The sequence below is a fragment of the Ursus arctos genome, unplaced genomic scaffold, assembly GCF_023065955.2.
Source record: "Ursus arctos isolate Adak ecotype North America unplaced genomic scaffold, UrsArc2.0 scaffold_13, whole genome shotgun sequence".
Classification (NCBI taxonomy): Eukaryota; Metazoa; Chordata; class Mammalia; order Carnivora; family Ursidae; genus Ursus; species Ursus arctos.
In genome coordinates, this window is record NW_026622797.1 from 27,956,356 (window position 1) to 27,978,838 (window position 22,483).

Consider the following 22,483-nt stretch of genomic DNA (forward strand, 5'->3'; position numbering starts at 1 on the left):
TGGTGAGATACAAACACATTTGCTTTGAAAAATCTTAAGAATTTTACTGGCCATTTAGTGTCCACCATACAATGTGAGTTAGTCAGTTGTCCTAACTGATCCTGTCTCTAAAAGAGAAATCTTCACTAAGTCATTATAATCCCCAATAGTATCATATGTTCTCTGGTTTTCTTGTTCTAACTCCTTCCATTTCCATGGTAACTCATGTAATAAAGGTAAAAGAAAGAAAGATTCCTGGTGTCTATATTTTTTAGGGCTCCTGTTTTTCTTTGGTGCTTCAAAAAAGTAGTCCTTGGCACCAAATTCTAATTATTCTGAAGAAATAACAAGTCAACTAAATATTGCTAAGGGGGAAAGATATATTTTGTACCTTTCCTAATCTATATTCTTCTTCAAGGGAAGCTGTAGCTAAAACCAAACTAAGATATTTATAGACCTTAATGTTCCCAAGAGTGATAAGATGGGATTTCCAAAAGCAACAAGGCCAGGCTGGCCACTCAATGTTATGCCACCTTGAAGAGATGATCACAGATAGTAAGACAATGGGGGAGGAAAAAAGTAAAAGTTTTGTTCCCTTTCAAGTTCACTCTCATTGTCTGGTTTCAATATTAGATCTTCTTATGAGTAAGATCAGCCCTCCATAGTTAGTCTCAGGAATCTGCAAACTTAATTTTTGATACTCCTACATAATGCCCTTCATCAATAAGTTTGAGATGGAGAAGAAGGCAATAATTTCAAAAAAGGTATGAGGAAGGAGGAAGCATAAAAACTTTTCAATCCTAGTCCCAAGGCTATTTTACATACGTTAATATTTTCATTCCCATTTGTTGAAAATGTATATTAAGTGAGGCTGAAACATCCAGGGTATCAGGCATTAGGTGGCATTATCAAGCAGAAGTGTGTCACAACCATTCAAAGCTGTGAGATCTGCCCAGCAGCAGATACCCTATAGCATTTCTTCCACATGCCCTGCTTTCAATTGCCTTGTCTACCTTGCTGATTCCTATTATTTGGATCCAATTTGGGGTTTCTCATGTCTTTTCTATATGACCCTTGGCATTGCTCCTTCAATAACACAGTAATTGCTTCTGAATCTACTACTTTGAAGACACTAGCAGATCTCCAGGATTGACTGCTATGTGCCCAATGTCTGGTGTTGCTATACTTTGTGCAATACATGATATTAGGATCCATCAATGAGCCATGGAAAATATACACATTAAGACTGCGCATTCAAAACTGGATTGTGATGAGGGTTACCCAATGTACAAATTTGTTAAAAATCATTAAACCGTACACTGAGAATGGGTGAATCTTATGATATGTAAATTATACTTCAGTAAAGTGTGAAAGAAAAAGTTTGGTCAGATAATGGAAGTAGGTAACACAACTTTGGACTGACACTGAACCCAAACAAAAAACAGGTAAACATAGAGGGTGCCATCATGACAAGGGCTGACCACACAGAAAATCAGTTCACTGGGCAAATCATAGGATCCGTTAGTTACATCAGTTTCCAGTCACAGGAAGATTGGGGAATTACTAAAAACCCAGTAAAAGATAGCATTGTTGTTGGTGTTGGTGATTTAGCATAGTTACCATTGGGATCCCAAGACCAGGTCCCAGTTGCCAGGAAGAGCATTGCAACAAGGAATTTACTTTTGTCAATTCGGGCTTTTAGTATGCAAACCAACTCCGTTTAATTTAAGGACAGAAAAAAAAATCATTTATTACAAAGGTCTGAGGTCATTTATAGAACCAAACAATAAAGCATTGGATAGAACACTGAAAGAACCAGGACAGGACCTGCAGCCTTGGGTGGCCCTCAGTTCCATGGCAAGACTGGGCCAAAGTGCCCATCTAAGGCCTTGAGTTTGAGTACCTAATGCACTCAGTGACCATCCTGTCCAACTCGTCCCAGGACTCAGAGAACATGAGCATTGGCCACTGGAACGTCATGCTGCAGCATCACCTTGAGATCTTCGTGTCCCCAGGCAACAGTGGCCATGGCAGAGCTGCCACAAAGCCATCCCTGTAGCCCAGGCCCCAAACCAGCAGTGACTTCTACCTGCACTGCCTCTACAAGAAGCGGGTGTTGGTGGACCATGTTGTTCCAGAGGCGTGGCACGACACCACTGCAGCTGCCACACATGTGCATGCTCAGGTGCCAAGCACAAATAGCAAGATCGCATTCACTGCCCTGTCCGGGAGCGGGAGAAGGCGCCCGAGTCCCCGAGACCGCGGTGAGGCCCAAGCAGGCCCACATCTCATCCTCCACCGTGGATGTTCCAGACAACGTGGTTCACCTCATCCACCCTCTGGTGGGGGAAACATGAGTGCTGCAAACTGGCCCATTCAGCCCTTGGGGAGCAGGGTCTTGGGGTACAAAATGGGCCATGTAATACCATCTGACTTCAATTTCATCACCCACAACTCACAGCCAGAAAATGAAAAAGAAACTTCTGGTAAAGACAGCCTAAAGGATGCTGCAAAATCACCTTATTCCTACACACAATTAATCATACAAGCAATTATGATGTCGCCTGATAAACCACTCACCCTAAATGGAATTTACATGCACATCACTAAAAATTATCCATACCACAATGGCAGGTCGAATTCAACTGACCACAATGTCTCTCGGAATTGTTTTTGCATCAAAGTACCATGTTCCCAGGAAGAACCAGGCAAAGGCTCATTCTGGGGGATAGCTCTTACCTCTGAAAGCAAATTAATAGAGTGGGCTTTTAGGAAAGGACAGCCTAGGGCGTGCCTTGCTTCGAAATCCCTCTAGGACCCCTCTGCTCTAAAAGTGCCCCAGCCTCTCCCAACACCTCTGGATCCTGTCTGCTCACTCCAGTGGCTCCCAGACTTCCGAGAGCTGGTGGAGGGAAGATTCACCAGACCCTGGAACCAGAGCCCAGTCCTCACAGCGCCAACCGGCCGTGGTCCAGGAGGCCCCGGGCTGCTCAGAGCGCACCAGGCTCGCCCCCGTCTAGTGGCCCTGCAGTGGCAGCTGCTGCCCAGAATCAAGTCCATCACCTACACCTTCGCCGCCCCTGTGATCACCTCGACCCCCCAGCAGCCAGTCACGCAGATGGTTCACGCCGCCCGCCGGCTCCCTGCAATGCCCGTCCAAAGCCGAGGCCGGCCTGGCCCCAGCGAACACTGTCGCCGGGCAGGTCGCCTCCACTGAGGCGGCCATGCTGGCCCCTCCTGAGCCAGGGCCTCAAGATCTGTGCGCGGATCACAAAGTAAAAGTGAAAGTAGAATATTCCTGCGATGAGCTGAGCCACACTAGGCGCCACTAGCCGGGTCATTCAGATGTGACAGACCACCCCGTCCAGATAGTCACCAGGCGCCTCCAGGTCAGCACCAGCCACCAAGAAAAACCACAGAGCAAAACGGGACTCACGTGGTGCCAATCCGCCTCGCGGGCCACGGCCAGGTGAACAAGGCAGTGGCGAGTGGTCTGTACAGGCTGGCGACACGCGCGGGCGTCGGGTCCCAGCCCACGAAGTGCTGGAGCGGCGACCAGTTGGAGCGGCCTGAGCAGCAGCGGGTCCAGGGCGCCGGCGGCGGCGAGAGCGGCGAGAGCCACGCCTCGGCCTTGCGCGCGGAAACGCTGCCGGCGGCCATGAGCTAGGCTCGGCATCCAGAACTCGCCCCTGCGACAGCGTTTCTTACTTTAAGGTCAACTCTGTGGTGCCGGAAGGAGACATGGCCTCTCACCCACGCTCCCAGCACATTCTCCCGGCAGTAGATGGCCAGGAGTTTGAGCTTCACCTCAGCGCTGGAGACACAAAACGCAGGTGGCCTTCAGTTAAATACAGAAGTCACAGCAGCGCAAAGCCACGCACGCGTGTCTCCCGACCCCGCGCTCAGCTTTCGGCTCCGAGGAAAGGTGTGTCCTTCCGGGTCCTTCCGAGGGAGCCGGACGCCTGGTGCGAGCCCACCTGCCAGGACCCTGGCCCAGGCCACCCCACCGCCTTCAAGGGGACCCGTGGGCCAGACACTGTGTAAAACAGTATTTTGTTGTTCACATGTGGAATTAGAATATTTTGAAGTATACTTTTTTCTTTTAAAAATAGGGGAGTCTTCACATTTCAGATCCCTCCATTTCTACTCTAGACATCACGCAGGACCTTTCGCGTGGATTTCATTTGGGGGAAAAAACCGCGCAGTTTTGTTTCCAGCCTATGGAATAATTTACTTGTGTCTGTCCAGTGAAAGTCACGGTGGAGGTATCTGATGACACCAGCAAGTTTTCCCTGTTAGAGCGGGTGCCTGATGCATTTAATGCACCTCCATTTCAGTGTGTAGGATGACCCAACAGACAGGACAGACCGACCCCTCCCGTTTGCGACAGAGAGAACTGTTGGACTCACCAGAGCTGCACTGAACTGTTTCTCTTTCCCGCGTTTTTTCGTAGTTCGTTTCTTTGGGTTGACTTTGTCCCTGGCATAATTTTCCACTTCAAGTAGAACAAGTCTTCTAAGGATTGTGTATGTTTAAAACAACCGAACTGTTACTACTGCATTTGGGGAAAAAAAAAAAAAAAAGATTCAATCTTTTACCACGCACCCTTTTGCAAAATGCCATAGATCTCTCCATGGCATGCTTATGCTTCGGCGTCACTAGTTCTAGGCCTCCTCCAGTCCAACCACTTGTCTATCCCATGATGTTGCGGTTTGCCCGGCCCGCAGGGAGGCGGTTGCGGGGATGGAACAGAAGCTGCGTTTTGACAGGAGGATCTGGGAAGCAAGCGCCCTGCAGGTAAGCATTTGAAACATCCAAGTCGTTTTCTGATTTGTATAGGAAATTCCCCTTGATCTTTCAGCACTGAACCAATACTAATCTGACTTCTGTCCTACAACAAATAAATTCCAGGAGAAAGGAAACAAAGGTGAGAGAATGAGCGGTAGGGGCCCCTCCAGGCTTCAGGCCATCCATGCTACCCTGGAAGAAAACCGCTGTTCTTTCCCGCTCAGCTGTGCAAATAGAAAGCAAGCCTTGGCTTTACTGTGAATTTCTAAATATCATCATAACATTATTTATTTAAACATAGTTATTTTGGTATCTATTTGTTATAAAGAAAACACACACACCACACACATATAGAGATATGTGTATACATATCTATAATATATGTGAATATATACACAAACTCAAAAAAGAGGATAGAAAGCAGGCCATCAGTGGACAAGAAATGCCATCAATTTCTTAAAGAGAATAGCAGTTAGGAGAGTGAGGTAGTGAGTTGAAATGGGGTCCCCCAAAAGATATGTCCATGTCCTAATCCCCCAGAACCTGTAAATGTCACCTTATTTGGAAAAGGGTATTTGCATGTAATTAAGGATTGTGTATGTTTAAAACAACAGAACATCACAAGATGAGGAGATCATCCCTGATTTTCTAGGTAAGTCCTAAACCCAATGACCTTGTAAGAGGGAGATTACACAGACAGAAGAGAAGATAACCCTGTAAGACAGAAGCAGAGACTAGAATGATGTGGTTACAAGCCAAGGAATGCCAACGGCCACCCGTAGCTGGACACGGCAAGGAACAGATTCTCTCCAGAACCTCTGGAGGGAGTGTGGCCCTGCCAACACCTTGATTTGGCCTCTAGAACTGTGAGATAAATTCCTTTTGTTTTAAGCTATCAAGTGTGTGTAAATTTGTTATAATAGTTACAAGAAATTAATGCAAGTGGTTTCTAAAGAAGCTGGGAAAATTGGCCTTGCAGAAATGCAGAGAAACTCAGAAAACACTAATTGGAAGCAAGGAATGGACTATGGAGTTAAATGGGGAATTAACTGAAAGTGAGTGAAAGTTATAATTGTCCCTCAGACTACTTCCTCATCCTAACAAGCAGAATACCCAGCAGCCAGGTATTTACCACCCTAGCAATAAATAAATAAATAAATAAATAAATAAATAATAAAAAGAGAGAGAGAGAAAGAGAGATTCTTCTCTATAGAAACTTCGTCTAGAGAAGCAGGGCAGCTGCTGTTCCCCAAACACCCTAAAAAAAGTCAATTAGCTGGCAAGCCCAAGCCCACAACCATGGAGCTCTCAATCTTTTCATTGCTTTATTTTTAAATGAATAACCATTAAGGAAGGAACCCAAAATAAAGAGAGGCCAGAGATAAACAGGCAATGGTTGGAGAGGGTAGGGGAATCCAGAAAAAGTTGAAATAATTCAAAGAACAGGAGAGAAGCAAGAAAGAGAAGTCAGTCTATTTATTGAATAGACTCAGAGATATATGCCAGTGATTAATTTAGTGCCTCCCAGCTCCAAACTCATCCCTCTCTTGCCTCGGTATACTGGTAATGGGCTCTGCAGTCAACATTTGGGCTTGGCTTGCTGACTGGATGTAGGTTCGGCCAATCGAGGACACTGAGGAGGCACAAGGAGGTCAATAGGAGACAAGGTACTTTTTGTTCTGGTGTTCTTTTTCCTTCAGGGTCCAGCAGAGGTCCTGCCTTTGTTTACCTTAGCAGCAGGGCTGGGTGCTTTGGTGGCAACCATGCCCACTCTTCAGTGTCTGAATCTCCCTGCTCAGGGCCACTTCTCCAGACGTTCCAGGTTTCTTCCTTATTCACTTTTCCCTCAACCTTGGGAGTAGTAGCTGTTCTCTGCAGTTACTACTTCTCTATACCTTAGAGTTCTCTTTCATTTCTTTTAATAAATACATCCTTTTCTCAGTTCACATTTGTGGAATTGTATGCAATTTCTGGACATGAGAGACTCCATTTTGAAGTTACACTTTTCTTTCTAACTAGTGAACTTTTGAACCAAGCTGTATGTGGTTATTGTTATACAAGCAGTTGCTCATAAAATCCAACAGAACAACTAGCACTTGAACCATAAAACTGTTGATACGAACTTTATGAGGACAGAAAAGTTAGCTAATACATACCAGAAATAGTTTTGTGTGATAGCACCAATAAAATAATCAGATAGTAATCAAAAGTGGTTCAATCGGTCAGCACCAAATTAGCAGGGGTTTTGGGTTTTTTCTTAACTCTTCTTTATCTAAATCATGTAATCACCTCTCCCTTCCTTCTCATAAACCTTCTCTGCATATGAGCCAGACACTTTTCTGGTTACTCCAGAATCTGTGCTCTGCAAATTGCAATTCTGAGACCCCAAAAAGGCCTTTGTTCTTTTTCAGTTTGCCTCCTTTTCTCTATTGACGCAATGTACTTGGTTCACAATTATTTTCTCTATGCAGATTATTGGTGTGGTAATTTTTGTCCCCTACCAGACCCTAACACAATAGTCAATAAGAGTTTGAATCTTTAAAATCCTGTAAAACTTAACACTAGAGATTAGGTAAAACTCTCAGATTGCTAAAGTAAAAATTTGCTTAGAAGACCAAACTGAGAAAAATCTCCCAGAAAATAGAACTAGTTAAAAGATGGAAAATTGGAGGTGAGATTGAGGTGTGGAAAGGGCAGAAAGGGAAAGAAGTGTAAGGTTGCCAATATCTTAATCTTAAAAAGTGAAATGACCAGGGGAGGCTGGGTGGCGCAGTTGTTAAGCGTCTGCCTTCAGCACAGGGTGTGATCCCAGCGTTATGGGATCGAGCCCCACATCAGGCTCCTCCGCTATGAGCCTGCTTCTTCCTCTCCCACTCCCCCTTCTTGTGTTCCCTCTCTCGCTGACTATCTCTATCTGTGTTAAAAAAATAAATAAAATCTTAAAAAAAAAAAAAAGTGAAGTGACCAGAGATGATATATAATTGACCAAAAACAAAGAGGTAAGTATAATATTTAAACTTAGTAAATAATAAGTAAGCTTATTATTTAAACTAAACTATTAAACAAAGATAACCAAGACAGAAATTAAATATAGTAATAGTAACACTTGGTTAGTGCTTTTAGTGTATTGACCCATTTATCCTCATAATAATCCTATGAGGAATGAACTATTATTATCCCCATTTTATAGATGAGGAAGAGGGTTCAGAGAGACTGTCACTTGCCTAAGGTCACACAGCTGGTAAATGGCAGAAATGGGATTCCAGAGTGCATGCTCTTATCCATTGTACTCTATTCCCCCTGCATGATTTTATTGGGAAGAGATGGGTAAGGAATGTAGACAGTGATGCAAATGACTTAATTCATCTTTTAGCAGTAGAAAAAGGCAATTCTTAAAACTGATGAATTAAGCAATAGTGTTAAGAGATAGAGAGGTAAACACCAGAAGAAACAAACACAGAAACTGTTGAAAGGGATTTACAATAGTCCTCCCTTACCCATGGGGAATATGTTCCACGACCCTTAGGGAATGCCTGAAACTGCAGAGAGTACCAAACCCAATATATACTGTTTTTTTTCCTATATGTGTACACCTATGAAAATGTTTAGGTTATAAATTAGGCACACTGAGAGATTAACAACAATAACCAATAAAATAGAAATTTTTTTACACTGTAAAATTACACTGTAATGAAAGTTATGTGAATGTGGTCTCTCTCTCAAAATATCTATTGTACTGTACTCAGCCCTTTTGTGATAATGTGAGATGATAAAATGCTTATGTGCACAGATGATGTGAGGCGAATGACACAAACATTGCAATGTAGAGTTAGGCTACTATTGACCTTCTTTCTGCTGATTTGTCATAAAGAGGATCATCTGCTTTCAAAGCCCGGGTGCCTACGGATAAATGAAACCCTGGATAACAAAACTGGGGAGTAGGGAGAATTGCTGTACTCTTAGGACCAGCACTTTGAGAAGGAAGTGGTGAACCACAGATTTGTCATTTTCCCTCATAAGTATCTTTCCGTATTATTAACATCTTACTTTAATAATAATTTATTCTAAACATTTTAAAAGACATAAAATTACAAATTATCTCAGGTATGGAGAGAAAAAAATGGGATCATGAAGCTAAATTATACACACAAATTATGTATTTTCTAATTTGACGTGCAAATTATATAAAGATACTCTTAAATGTGAAAAGTCCCTTCTCGCTTGTGGTGGAGATATCTAACCTGAGTTCCTCAGAGAAGGAGGCCTGGTAATTACTCACAACAGGTTTTGGGAAGCCTCTATTTTCACACTTTGTAAGAGAGATGAAGCTAGTTCTCAATCTTATAAACAGCTATCATTTGAATGATAAGATGAAAATTTAAGCATTAATAGGCACAAAAGACAACGCAGAAAAGGAAATGAATGTCTGAATGAACGTACCTTTTGTCCAACCACAGGACCTCACGTCATAGACAAAGGATGAGCTGTCTAGAGAGTGGTCTCCAGGGAGTGGATTCTTGGAAGTGTTGCTAGATAGACTCTGGTGGTACAAGCAACATTCTGTACTGTATTTATTAATCTAGAAACTACATTTTTCAGCCCTGGTGTCAAATATATCTCAAGCTATTATAAATTCAAAGTAGTATATTAAGCATCAGTAAATTAAATGCTTTGGATAATAAATGGGTACATAATAAGATGTAATAAGGCCATACCTTTAAACTGGGATCTTTCGGGCACTGGTAATGACAAATGTTGTTTTGCTGCCATCTAGTGTTCATTGCTTTAGAGACCTAAATTGACCATAGGCTGAATTTTTTCTTTCCCTGTCTCTGAAAGAGTTCCTGTTTTTCATGGGGGCTTTCTGAGACCTAAATTAAAACACTTTTCCTAACAAAACAAATATTCATATATACACAACAAATCTATAAATAGCCTTATACTTTGTAGGAAGTTCCATGAATTCCGATGTAACCCACATCTATGGGTTTGTCAAGTTTTCTTAGCAAATCACTTCACAGAAAGTTTATAAGGAAGGCTCATTATTTCAGTAAGTCATCTGCTAAATTTGAATGGCAGTCACTATTACAAGGCAATTACTATTAACTCATAAATACCCCTGCAATATGTATTAAGAGTTGAGAGAAAAAAGAAATTCTTTTTATCCAATATGTCAAAGAGATAACACTGCAGGGGGAAAAAATTCTGAAAATCAGCTAGAAATGCCAACTAAATTGTATCTTTGAGTTCTCATAAAAGTAAAGGAAGTTCCCAGGGGGTCAAGAGGAAAAGAAAAGTGAAACAGGAATAGTAACCAGCGACTACTTAGTGGCGATCCTACACTAGAAGTATTTGCTGATTCCCTAAATGTAGTCCTGGAATGGAAGGACTTCCCAAAACATAAGATATGAGGACTTGTTCTGTGTGGGAATTAAGACCTTTGCATAAAACTGGGACCCTCAAGAGACTATACCAGCAAAGGGAGACAAGGAGGCTTGAATGTCTGAGCTATAGTTCGAGTAGAAAAAAAATTTACCCTCTGAATTATAAACATAGCCTCTTTTATGTAGGATTTAAGTTCAAATCAGTATTAACCTGATAAGTTGTATATGGGGTATAAGAAAATGAGACAAGTCAAAGACTACTCAAGACTACTCCAAAAAATGGAGTTGCCATTATACAAAATGGAGAAAGCTTCAAGGGAGGGGTTGGTCTTCAAGTGGGGAATTAGGAGTTTAGTAAGTCTGAGATGTGTATTTGACATATAAGTGGAGGTATCTAAGTATGCAGTTGGGTGTATGAGTCTGAAGTTCAGGAGTGAAGAATGGGCTTCTTTCAGTGGAGATACCTCTGGGAGTAGTCTGTATGACCATGGGACCATAGAGACTGAAAGAGATCAACAAGTGAGTAAGTGTAGACAGAGAAGAAGTCCAGAGGTTAGCTCTGGGATATTCCAATATGAAGAGATCAAGGAAATAAACAAAAATTAGCAAAAGAGACCCAGAAGGAGGAAAAGCAGGAAAACATGCAATCACCAGTTAGCAAATAGAGAGAAATGAATGAATTCAAAATAACACCAAAATTATATAAAATACTGAGGAACAAATTTAGAGAAAATATGAGAGAATTTTATGAAAGCTCTCTGAATTAAAAAACCATCATATTTGGTATTTTTATTATAATTGATAAAGAAACTCTGGAATAAAAATGATATAGCATGAAGCCACTAAAATGAATGTAATAGATGCATATTACTTATATAATATAATTTTATATTACATATAAAAAACCTTCTAGGATGGCAATACATGATAAAGACTAAGACAAAGCAGCAGGAAAAAAATCTATAGTATGAAGTTGTCTTTTTAAATTTAGTATATTCAGTATAGATATGAAGGAAAGCTTGGAGTAATGTATAAAAGACTCTTACCAGTGATCAACATATGGCAGAGTTTCAGTTTCTACAGTATAAATGTCTGGATGATTGATTGAATTTTTACTACGAGCACATACGAACATTCTTTTTTCTAAGATTTTTTATTATTTATTTATTTGAGAGAGTGTGAGTGAGTGAGTGAGAGAGAGGGAAAGTGCACAAGCGGGGTGGGAGGGGGCAGAGGAAGAGGCAAAAGCAGACTCCCCACTGAGCAGGACCCTGATCATGACCTGAGCTGAAAGCAGCAGATGCTTAACCGACTGAGCCACGCAGGTGCTCCTACATATTAGCATTATTAAGAAGCTTAACATTTATTTTTGAGATTTATTTATTTTAGAGGGAGAGCACGTGTGTGCACATGTGAGTGGGGGGAGGGGTAGAGGGAGAGAATCCTCAAGCCAACTTCCCGCTGAGCAGGGCTCCATCTCATCCCAGGACCCGTTAGATCATAAGATCATGACCTGAGCCAAAACCAAGAGTAAGGCGCTTAACCCACTGAGCCACCTAGGCTCCTGAACAAGTATATGAAGTTTATATGGCATATATAATAGCATGGAAATGAAAGTATAACATAATGTTAATTCAAGGAAGTAGAAATAAATATCTTACATACGATATGAGCAAAATTGAAATACTCATAGAAAACAGACTGAAAGCAAAATTGCTTTAAAAAGCTAATTGAGATTCTCTTTAGGAAGTAGTACTGAATGATTTTTCCTTTTTCCTGCTGTTCTATGTCTTTCAAATTCTCTATAGTATGAGTTTCCCTACTTTTGTTTTGCCTGCTTATTACAAAAATTTCCAAACACACAAAGAAAAAGTATAATAAAATACCAGGTACCTATTAGCCAGCTTCAATGACCATCAATATTTAGGTATATATGTGTTATCTTCCCTCACGTGGTGTTTTCTTTTTTTTAATTTTATCTTCTGGACTATTTAAAAGCAAATTTCAGACATCATGTCATCATATTCTATGGACTTAAGAAAGGCTTATTCTTACATAATCACAATGCCATTATTTCCTTTATACAGAAAGAAATAAAAATTCCTTTAATATCTAATACTGAACCCATACTGAAAAATCTCTGATTGTCTGAAACATCTTTATACAGTCAGTTTGTTCTGAATGAAAATCCAAACAGTTCCAATCTTTGCATTCTGTTGTACGACTAGCACAATACCAACAGTGTTGTTACAGGCTAAATTTTGGTGCCCCAAAATGCATATGTTGAAGTCCTAACCTCTCACACTTCAGAAGGTGACTATATTTGGACATAAGGTTTTTAAAGAGGTAATTACATTGAAATTAGGTCATTAGGCTGGTCCTTAATCCAATATAACTGATGTCCTTCTAAGAAGAGAAGATTAGGACTCAGGTACAGTGAGAAGACTACGTGCAAACACGAGGACAAGGCAGCCATCTATAAGCCAAGGAGAGAGGTCTCAGAAGAAACTAACCCTGTCAACATCTTGATCTTGGACTTCTAATCTCCAGAATTGTGAGAAAATATATTTCCGTTGTTTAAGTCAACCTATCGTACTTCATATGGCAGACCTAGCAATGTAATACAAACAGTAAAGCCAACATCTGTTTTGATTTGTTAACGTACATTTTTACCGGGGCATAAATACTTTATCTATCAACCATACTTATGTTTTATTCAATAAATTCGCTATTTTTTATTTAATAAATATTTTGAATACCCTAAATTGATTTCATGAATGGTTGGCCAATTTTGTTATTACTACCACTACTACTCTTAATTGCTTGCCTCTCCAAGTACCACTAAAGTGATCTCACTCTTGTACTCTGAGCTAATGAGAAGGAAAGCAGCATATCTACTTTCTCCAGTTTGAACGGGGCTCACTTATACGTTTGCTACATATTCAACTGACTACTGGATATATTCCACTGAAACTATCTTTCCTCTGTACCTGCTCTTCCTACCTTTCTACTGTTAATTAATTAGCCATTTTCCATCCCGTTACCTAAGCCAGAAATCTCAGTACCTTTAAAACATTTCTTTGTTATTTTAAGATACTTTTAAACTTACAGAAAAAAAAATTGTAAGAATAGTACAAAGATCTTCTACCTTTGCCCAGATTCTGCTATTGTTGACATATTACATTTGCTTTATCATTCTCTCTATATACATATTAATATTTTACTTACTTATGTTATTTATATATACTTTTTTCTGAACCATTTGAGTAAGTTGCAGATATGAAGCTTCATTATCTTTAAATAATTCAGTGTGTATTTTCTAGAAACAAAGGTAACTCCTATATTACCAGACCATAGTCATCAAACTCGGGAAATTCACTGTTAAAATACTGCCTAGTCCACAGATCCAATTCAAATTTTGTCAGTTGTCCCAATAATATCCTTTACAGAAAAAGGATCTGATGCAGAGGCATATGTTCCATTTAGTTGTCATGTCTCTTTAGTCTCCTACAACCTGAAGAAGTTCCTTAATTTTTCCTTTGCCTTTCATGACCCTGACAAACTTTTGAAGAGTAAAGGTTTATGATTTTGTAAAATGTCCTTAATTTGAGGTTGTCTGATCCTTCCTCATGATTAGATTCTTGCTTATGCATTTTTGGCAGGAGTATCACAAAAATGTGTTCTAATTGGCTCTTACCAGGTGGCATACAATGCTGATTTGTCCTGTTACTGGGGATGGTAACTTTGCTCACCAGTGCCAGATTTCTACACTGTCAAGTTTCTGTTTTTCCCTTTGTAATTAGTATTTGGCCAGGAGATACTTTGAGACTATACTGTTCCTCTTAAAATTCTCACCGTCTAGTTTTAGCATACATTGATGATTCTTGGCTGAATCGATTTTTACTATAATAGCTGCAAAAAGGTGATATTTCTATCTATACCATTCCTTCTACATATATTAGTTAGCAATCTAATAGAAGGAAGAGTGTTTCTTTATGCCCATTTAGAAAACATTCATGTATTTATTTCAGTATAGACTCAAGTATTCCTATTTTATTCAGCAGATCATAATCTATTAACATTATTATACTGGTGCTCAGACTGACCAAGATGTGGCTAATGGAGGCTCCTTCAAGCTGGTTTCTGTGTCCCTTTCTTATGTTCCATCATTCTGTAAAAAGTTCTTTAGTTTCTGGTGCAAAAAGGTTTTTCAGGTTCATGTACTTCCCCTGCTCCTGTTCTGAATCAGTCATTTCCCCAAAAGGCTCTAGTTCCTTTTAGTAGAAAATGGTTTTTAGAAACCAAGATCTAGGCACTACCTGCTCATTGCTCCTTACATCTCTTTAGCAGAGCGCATTATGGGAAAACAAAATAGATGGATTAAAAGTATAGACAACATTTGGGTTGAGACATGGAGGTGTAGGAGTTTACAAGAAGAGATTTTTCAGAGAGAGGAGATTATGTACAAGAAAGGGGACATGAGAGGGTCTGGATTGTTTTGCATGGTACACATATTTCAGTATTGCTGAAGCATAACATTGAAAGGAGGCAATGAGGGAAGAAACTAGTCAGGCAGATGGAGAGTCTTATTCCCAGGCAAAGTACCTAAATTTTCTCTTACAGATAATCCTTTGAAGAATTTTCAGGAGAGTGGCATTATCAGATTTACATTTTTAATGAGGTCATTCTGGTAGCAGTATGGAGGATGGCATTCTGGAATCAAAACTGGAGTCAGGGGACTGGTAAAGAGGCCAACATCTCAAGTAATAGAAGTACTGAACGCTGGCATGAGGCAGGCAGAGTCAAAACGGATAGGCTATATACTGGGGATGTTAAAAGAGTAGAATGTACATAATTTGGTGTAAGAGGCATATAGGATGCTCTACAGGTATTTACAACACTGGGAGGATGGTGGTGGCTTAAACCAAATAGAAATCCAGGAACGGGAGTAGGTTCTAGGTGGAAAGTTGAACAGTTCGGTTTAAGATGCTTTGGATTGGTAATATTTCTCCCTGAATTCTCATAGGATTTAGAGAAAGAAAATGAAATGTTTTCTAAAGTGTGGTGATGCTATTATAAATAGTAACGCTCTCACTTTGCAAACTAAGCAACAGGTTATAGTGTAGTGTATGACTACAACTGCAGGAAATTCAAGAGTTGGGGAGGGACGGGTCTAGTATTTTTCCATCTCTGGTGACTCAGAGCTAAAAATGGCGCCTGTAGCAGAAATTAGAAAGTGGGAGGGTGCACTGGGTGTAGAAAAAGGTGAGGGTTTTCTTTTTGTTCTGCTTTAAACACATAGCTAGATAACTCAGCGCCACATGAATTATGAACGTTTTTTTCCCTTAAGGTTTGGTCTGTAGTACAACTGTATTCTCCACGTTTAAAAGGATATTTCATTTTGTGGGCGCGATCGCTTGGGCGGTGACGTGTCTGCTGCTTTGCCTCATTCAGGCTTCTCGGCCTCGGCGGGTTCCACGACTGCCTCCCTGTCTCTCTCCGCCCCCTCTCGTTTTTTTTTTTTTTTTTTTTCTTTTTTACCAGTGCTGGCTACAGTTCTGAGTGACAGAACGCTTTTAGGGGGGTGACGACCATCTAGATGGGCTCAGACCCTACGCGTCTGCAGGGCTTCTTCGCGCTTGGGAGCAAGAGATTCTTTCTCCGGAGGGCCGCGGCCTCGCGCTTTCTACACGGGCACGACGAGTCCCGCGCGCGGCCGCCGGAGCGCGCGCCCGGCCCTAGTCTGAAGGCCCGCGGGCGAGGCGCGCGCACCACCTCCGCAGGCACCGCACTGCTGCAGCTCGGGGCCCACGCGTAGGTGGCGCGGGGGCGGGGCCGCGGCCGCGGATGGGCGCCGACGCTGGGCAGCGGACCAGGCTAGGAGCTCGGGCCGCATCGGTTGTCGTGGGAACGGCGGCGTAGGCAGGCACTGACGTCAGCGGGCGGCGCGCTGCCCGCACTGCGGCACCGGTCGGTTCTCAGAGCCGGAGTGGCCGGCGGCTAGGGTGGCTAGGCGGGTGTCTGGTCCCGCCCCGCCCGGCGCGGGGAGCCCTTGCGCATAGCCTCAGCGTCGGTTCCGGCGGGACGGACTGTTGGCCGCTCTGGACTCTGTTCTCCGTGAGTACGCTGCAGGCCTGCTGGTGGCGGGAGCCCCAGCTGGGCGCTTGGCCTGCCCCGGCCCTCTCAGAGGGGGCGGCGGCTTGGGGGACAGCTCGGGTCCGCGCGGGCGGGGGCCGCGGGCCGCGCTGCGCCACCACAGGCCGACCCGCCGAGTGCCGCGGAGCGGTGGGATGTAGTTTTTAATGAATACCTCTAAGTTCTTTCCCGCTCCCTTCCCTGGGTTCCCGTCTCGTTGAGTGCTCGGCGCGGTGTCCAGATCCACCGTGGAGGGAATGCAATCTTTGTCTTTCCCACTCCGGATTCTGGCTTAAAAGCGTTTAAATCAGACACGCACTAAGTACGTTTATTTCCTTTTAGGGTGTCATCTTGGTGCTCAATCTCGAACGTGTAAATGCCTTCTTAATTACATCCGAGAAAAGGTGATCAATGTGTTAACGTTTATAAGGGTCGTTTCGATATGTATGTATACAAATAGGAAAAAAATACACTGTGTGCTATATTTCAGCATTACTGTGAAAACATATTCACTGAAGTGTATAGGTTTTGCTATATTTCAGCATTACTGTGAAAACATATTCACTGAAGTGTATAGGTTTTGCTTTTTTGAGAAAAGGATGGCAACAATTTTTTCACCTGTTGCATTAACTATTGCTGTTACTGCTTGGAGTTTCAGGGAAAAGATTGCTCCTTGTGAGAACTCTGGGAAATTTCGAAAAATATTTGAAAAATCCAAATACCAAATGTTCTTTAAAACCATATTTAGAATCTTGTTTATTTACGGAGAGTATCTTGATTATCAATTGAATTATGTATACAGGTTTTTTGTTAGTTTCTTTTTTTCCTCTCCTATAAAATTCTCCCCTTGACCTTTAGACACTTATTGGCCGAAAATCAGATATTTAGAGACAAAGAAAAATGAGATGAAACGTAGTACACTTAATTTTCCTATTTAGTATTTTTTAGCAGTTCCTATTAAAGGGTTTGTGAGGGAGAATCTTTAAAATAGTGGTATATAGGAGGCTCAGGGGTGTCATTTTAAGTTTGACCTTATTTTTGCCAGTGATGTTACTAATCAAATATTAGTCATTAATTCTATAATGTATTTGCTATGGGACACATTAATGTTTAGAAATTATTATTTCTGTAACATACTTGCTATATTAAGATTAAGTAGTATTAGTGTTTATTCAACTGTGCATTGAACTACTGTAATAGTAAATAATATGAATACGCAATTCACTTGATGTATTTTATTTATTGCACAATTACTTATTTTTAGTACTATAGTAATAGACATAAAGTAGTTTTATTGAGCACCTACAAAGTGCCAGCCACTGTGCTGATCACTTTGCTTTCAGTATTTCCTTTTCTTCTTACAATAAAGTAGGTACCGTTTTAATTTCCTGGGTGATAGAATGTTTTACCAGGGTGAAAATAAAGGACTGAGGTAGAGAGGGAGGTATGAAGCTCAAGCCATTGTGGAAGCACAGAGAAGTATTTAACTGCCCCTTGAGGTTAGAGTGCTCCCAGAGAAGATACCGTCTGCATTTAGCGTTGAAGGATAGCTAGGAGTTTGTTGGAGTGACAGAAGAAGGGCATTTCTCAGGTGAGAGAGGTGTGTATGTTTAATGGTATAAAGGCAAGAAGGCATTTGGCACAATTGAAGGCCTGTAAGTAGTTTAGGTTAGAATTTAGAATGTGTGTGGAAATGTGGCTGGAGGAGGAGTCATTTCCTAAGTGGCCTTGAACCCCAATGGTAAGGACTTCCTATTTTTTCCAGTGGGTGATTGAGATCTAGTGAAGAGATTTAAACAGAGAAATGATACCATCTCATTTGTATTTTAGGAAATTTCTTCTGCTTGCAATGAAGAGGATGATTTATTTTTTAAAAGGATACGGTGATAAAAGCATGGAAACAATCTTAAAAAAAGTAAAATCTTTCCATAGTCTTTTTATCCCTCAAGGCTGCTGCATCATGTCACTGCCTTTGAGGGTGGGGGAAGACAGTTGGAAGCAGAATTGTAGAAAGAATGATCTCCATGTTTCTTCTATAGGTGTCACCTTCCATTCATTCCTCCACCTGTGGCCGCCAGATTTCCGCCCCTTCACAAACAGCTTTGCAAACGTATGACTTCCCGATTGGACTGCAGAGCCAGTGGACACTCTTCACAACTTGCAGCATTCTTGGTACCACACAGTGATAGAAAACTTCTTTCTTAAAACTCATTTCCCTTGGGGGGGCACCTGGGCGGCTCAGTTGGTTAAGCGTCTGACTCTTGATTTCCAGTCGGGTCATGATCTCAGGATCCTGAGATTCAGCGTGGAGCCTGCCTGAGATTCTCTCTCCCTCCCCTTCTCCCACTACCCCTCCCCCCACTCATGCTCTCTCTCTTTCTGTCTCTAATAAAAAACACAAAAAACTTCTTTCCCTGGGTTACTTCTCTCCCCCAGCTTTCACCTATCTCTTTGATGTCTTTTTACTTTATTTTTGGGCTTCCGGAATTCTGCCTTTGGCACTTTTTTCCCTGAAGCCATCACAAATATAAAACCTAGTTCTCAAATCTTCAGTCTAGTTCTCCTTGCTGAATTACTATATTCTATTGCCTACCAAACATAACCTGATTATACACAGAAACATGTATTTATATATATAGTGATAATAGCTGTCATTTTCAATGGGCTTACCATGTTCTAGGCATCGTGCTAAGTGTTTTATTTGCATATTCTGACCTTAATCTTTACAAAAACCTTATGAGCGATTTACTATTATTATTCTGTTTTGAAAGAATAGGAAATTGAGGTCCAGAGATTAATTTACAGGCAGGTAGAACTGGGATTTGAATCTAGGGATCTGACAGTGGTGCCAGTACTTGAAGCTGGTTAGTACCCCTCAGATACCCAGCTCAACAGCTCAATGAGTGTCCCCATAAGTATCTGTTACAATTTTAACAGATGTTTACTGGTGCTTTTTTTTAAAGGTATTATTTTAAATCATTTGACCCTTATAACAACCTTTTGAGTATGCACTGGTAGAGTGATTTTACAGATTAGGAAACAAATGCCTAAGGTCACACAATTAACTATTTGAGACTAATTCCAAGACTTGGGTTTTAAACTTCTCCACTGTACTTGTCCTGTATTTCCATAAATGATACCACTGGCCTAAGTATTCTACTTCCAGAAAATGAGAATCATCCTTGACTCTTTGTGCTGCCTTGTCAATAGTTTTTATTTAATCTTTCTGAAATGTCTAAAATACCATAAATTTTTTCTTTAATGGAAAACAGATCAAGCTGAATATAAGTAAACCTCTTTTCTTAATGACTCATAGTCATACAGCTTAGCTGTTTTCCTATATGTTGAATGACCATGGAATTTATAAATATTAAGTAATTATTTGCTCTATATTTTTTCTACTTATGTGTTGTCAGGTTTTAATCACTGATGCACTTGCCTTTACATCTTCTCTCTTTTCCAATTTGGGATAGATTGGAAAATAGATGACCAAACTTATTAGATCTGTATCTATAGGAAGAGTACATTCAGGCTCCCATCCATAAAGCATAGGAATCTTTACTATGTGAATTTAGTGATATCTATTTTTTCTCTGTACCAGAAAATTGTTATATAAGTTAACCCACATAATTAGGTATATGTATATAATCGTTCTTACCTTTTTTAGCATTTCTTCTCAGACTTTTCTATCCAGAGTACCCATAATATTAGAGGAACATAATGTGGATCCCCAGGGATCTGGAGCTTTAACAGATAATTGCTCAGGCAACTCAAATTATGTTTTTCTTCTTTTTTTTTACAGTCTTCAGTTTTAGTCTTAAAAATGTGTGAACGTTGTGTTCTGATGTGGAAATTAATATGTTTGTTTTGGACATATACCCTCATCTTTAAGTAAAATTGGAAATTCAAGAATACATATACTGAGTTTATCCCTGGTTTTGATATATAATAATACACACCCAGATATTTGAGGAGGATGGTACAAATGCTTGTGCTTAACCTTTTTTATTGCAACATTTTTAGTGGCAGGTACAAAAATGTTTAAATTCATTATCTGCTATAATGAATATGCTACCCACAAGCATACTTTACTAATATAATAGTGTATGCTCTTGGGAAAGTCAATTCTGGAGTGGAGTTTGTTTTCCTAAAAATACATTGAAATGTTTATTTTTTACTTAAAACACTTTTAAAAGTGCATTAGCATATCAGCTACATATTTACTGCCTTTCAAGATTTTAAAAAATTTTGTTTCAAATATATAAATATTTTATTCAAATATAACCCAGTTTTCTTTACCTTTTTTTCAGACTCTATGCTGATTCTGATGTATTTAAGTCATATGCGTAAGACTGGATAAGAGAACTTAGCTTTATTGGTATAACCTGATGAGGTAGTGGACAAATCACCATGTAATCTTGTGTGAAAAATGTTTTGTAATTTTTATTTACAAATTCCATACTACAAATAAATTTTCGTTGTTTTAATAGGATCCTGATTGAGTCATTGCTTTACATTACAACTCAATGCTCTCTCTGAAGCTGAGATATGCCCACTGGTAAGACTTCTCTGAAATTTATATATGCAATACATTTTATTTGTTTATTTACTTATTTATTTTGAAGTTTGAATTATTTTTAGGGGTTCTTTGACCTATTAATATATTCACTAAATATTACATTTAGATACTGAATAGTTCGTTTTTCAGTTTTCTATTTATTTTCTATTTATTTTATTTTTTAATTTCTTTTAATTTTTTTTATCAATTTTCTATTTAACGTTAAGTATTAAGGCTAGTACATATTTAATGGATGGCAGTTTGGGACTCTAGTGAACAAGGTAAATAATCATTACAACATATGGTTAGTTTTTATCCTTTATCATCAAAATGGACAGTTTACTATAGAGTAGGTATTGGCAAACTCTTTCCTAAAGGGAAATCTAGTAAATATTTTAGGTTTATTCTCTGCTGTAACTTCTCATCTCTGCCACTGAAGCATAAAATCATCCGTAAGAATTCTTAACAGTGGGCATGGCTGTATTCAGTAAACTTTTGTATAAAAGTAGATGACTGCTCTGCAGACCGTAATTTGCCAGCACCTGCTCTGGGGCAAATCATCCATTCATTCAGCATTTATTCAGCATTAAAACATGTTTATTGAGTAGGTACTCTGTGCTAGATCTCATGATAGTCGGGATGATAGCATAGTATAGTGGGAGACAGAGACAGTATATTTGTGTAGATACAAAATAATTATACAGTTTCAAGCTGTGTTAGGTGCTGTGAAGAAAGAGAACAGTCTGCTTTGTGAGGAACAGGGAAATTGGGATGAGATTGTCAAGAAATGTTGAACAGGCAGCTTAATATCAGGTAGCTGAGATGTTAGAGGAAGTTTGCACCAGGTAGAAGCAGCTTCACAGGGGAAGAGAAGAAGGGCAAAATGGCCAGAATGTTAGGAAACTAAGGGGCTGTTTCTCTTGGTTTCAAGCTGTAGAGGGAGGCAGGCCAGGAAGTGGGAACCCTGTAGGGCCTGTGAAGGACTCATTTTATTTTGTCCTAAGTGAAGCAGGAAACTGGCAAGGGAATAACATGATCTGACTTATGTTTTAAAGGAAAAATAACTTTCAGCTTTTAGTATTTATCGAATGCTAATTATTGCTTAGGGAAGCGTTAGCCATTCTTCATGCAAATGATCTTTGACATAGGATTATTCTGATTTTACAGATAACGAAGATGAAGTTTAGAGTAGTTAAGTAATTTGGTTAAGGCCACATAACAGTGGTAGATGCTACCGTGTGTCACAAGTAGAAGGTTAACTTAGTAAAGGAAACTTTTAAATGGAGTAGCCTACCCAAAAGGTAAGAGGGATATAGGTGAATGTGGTGTCACCAAAGCCAAAAGAAAAGTTTTTTTTAAGAAGAAGGACTGGTCAGTTCTAAAGTAGCTGAAGAACTCATGCAGGTATTTACAAGACTGTGTCCTTTAACATAATCATAATGCAGATACCTGCTATATTAGAGTTGTTTAGAAAATGATAGGAGTCTTTATCTTTGCAGTGGAGAGTGAAGCCAAAGTAAAAACCAGAGTTCGCTTTGAGGAATTGCTTAAGACCCACCATGATCTCATTCACGAAAGAAAAAAGCTGAAGAAAAAAATTGGCAAATCTGGAGAAAAAATTGCAGTGAGTAATCAATCA

General features: G+C 40.2%; 1 protein-coding gene and 1 pseudogene across 14 annotated transcripts in view; both read left to right on the plus strand.

Moving 5' to 3' along the window:
* The first annotated feature begins 1,445 nt into the window (after positions 1-1,445).
* On the plus strand, positions 1,446-3,646 carry LOC113259681 (forkhead box protein K2-like; annotated as a pseudogene).
* Positions 3,647-15,999: 12,353 nt separating this feature from the next.
* Positions 16,000-22,483, plus strand: part of AHI1 (Abelson helper integration site 1) — a 209,154-nt gene continuing 202,670 nt past the window's right edge. For 8 of the 14 annotated variants that reach the window (XR_007191574.1, XM_026504854.4, XM_044386364.3 and 5 more), the window contains exons 1-6: positions 16,000-16,268; positions 16,629-16,690; positions 18,326-18,458; positions 20,597-20,679; positions 20,777-20,844; positions 22,344-22,468. Coding sequence is in view for 11 of the 14 variants with exons in the window: in XM_026504854.4 (XP_026360639.2) it covers positions 20,835-20,844; positions 22,344-22,468 (135 nt within the window). In the remaining 3 variants the exon portion in view is untranslated. Of the gene's footprint in view, positions 16,269-16,338; positions 16,609-16,628; positions 16,691-18,325; positions 18,459-20,596; positions 20,680-20,776; positions 20,845-22,343; positions 22,469-22,483 lie in introns of those variants that run through there. The other 6 variants (XM_026504857.4, XM_026504856.4, XR_008958939.1 and 3 more) reach the window with 6 other exon arrangements.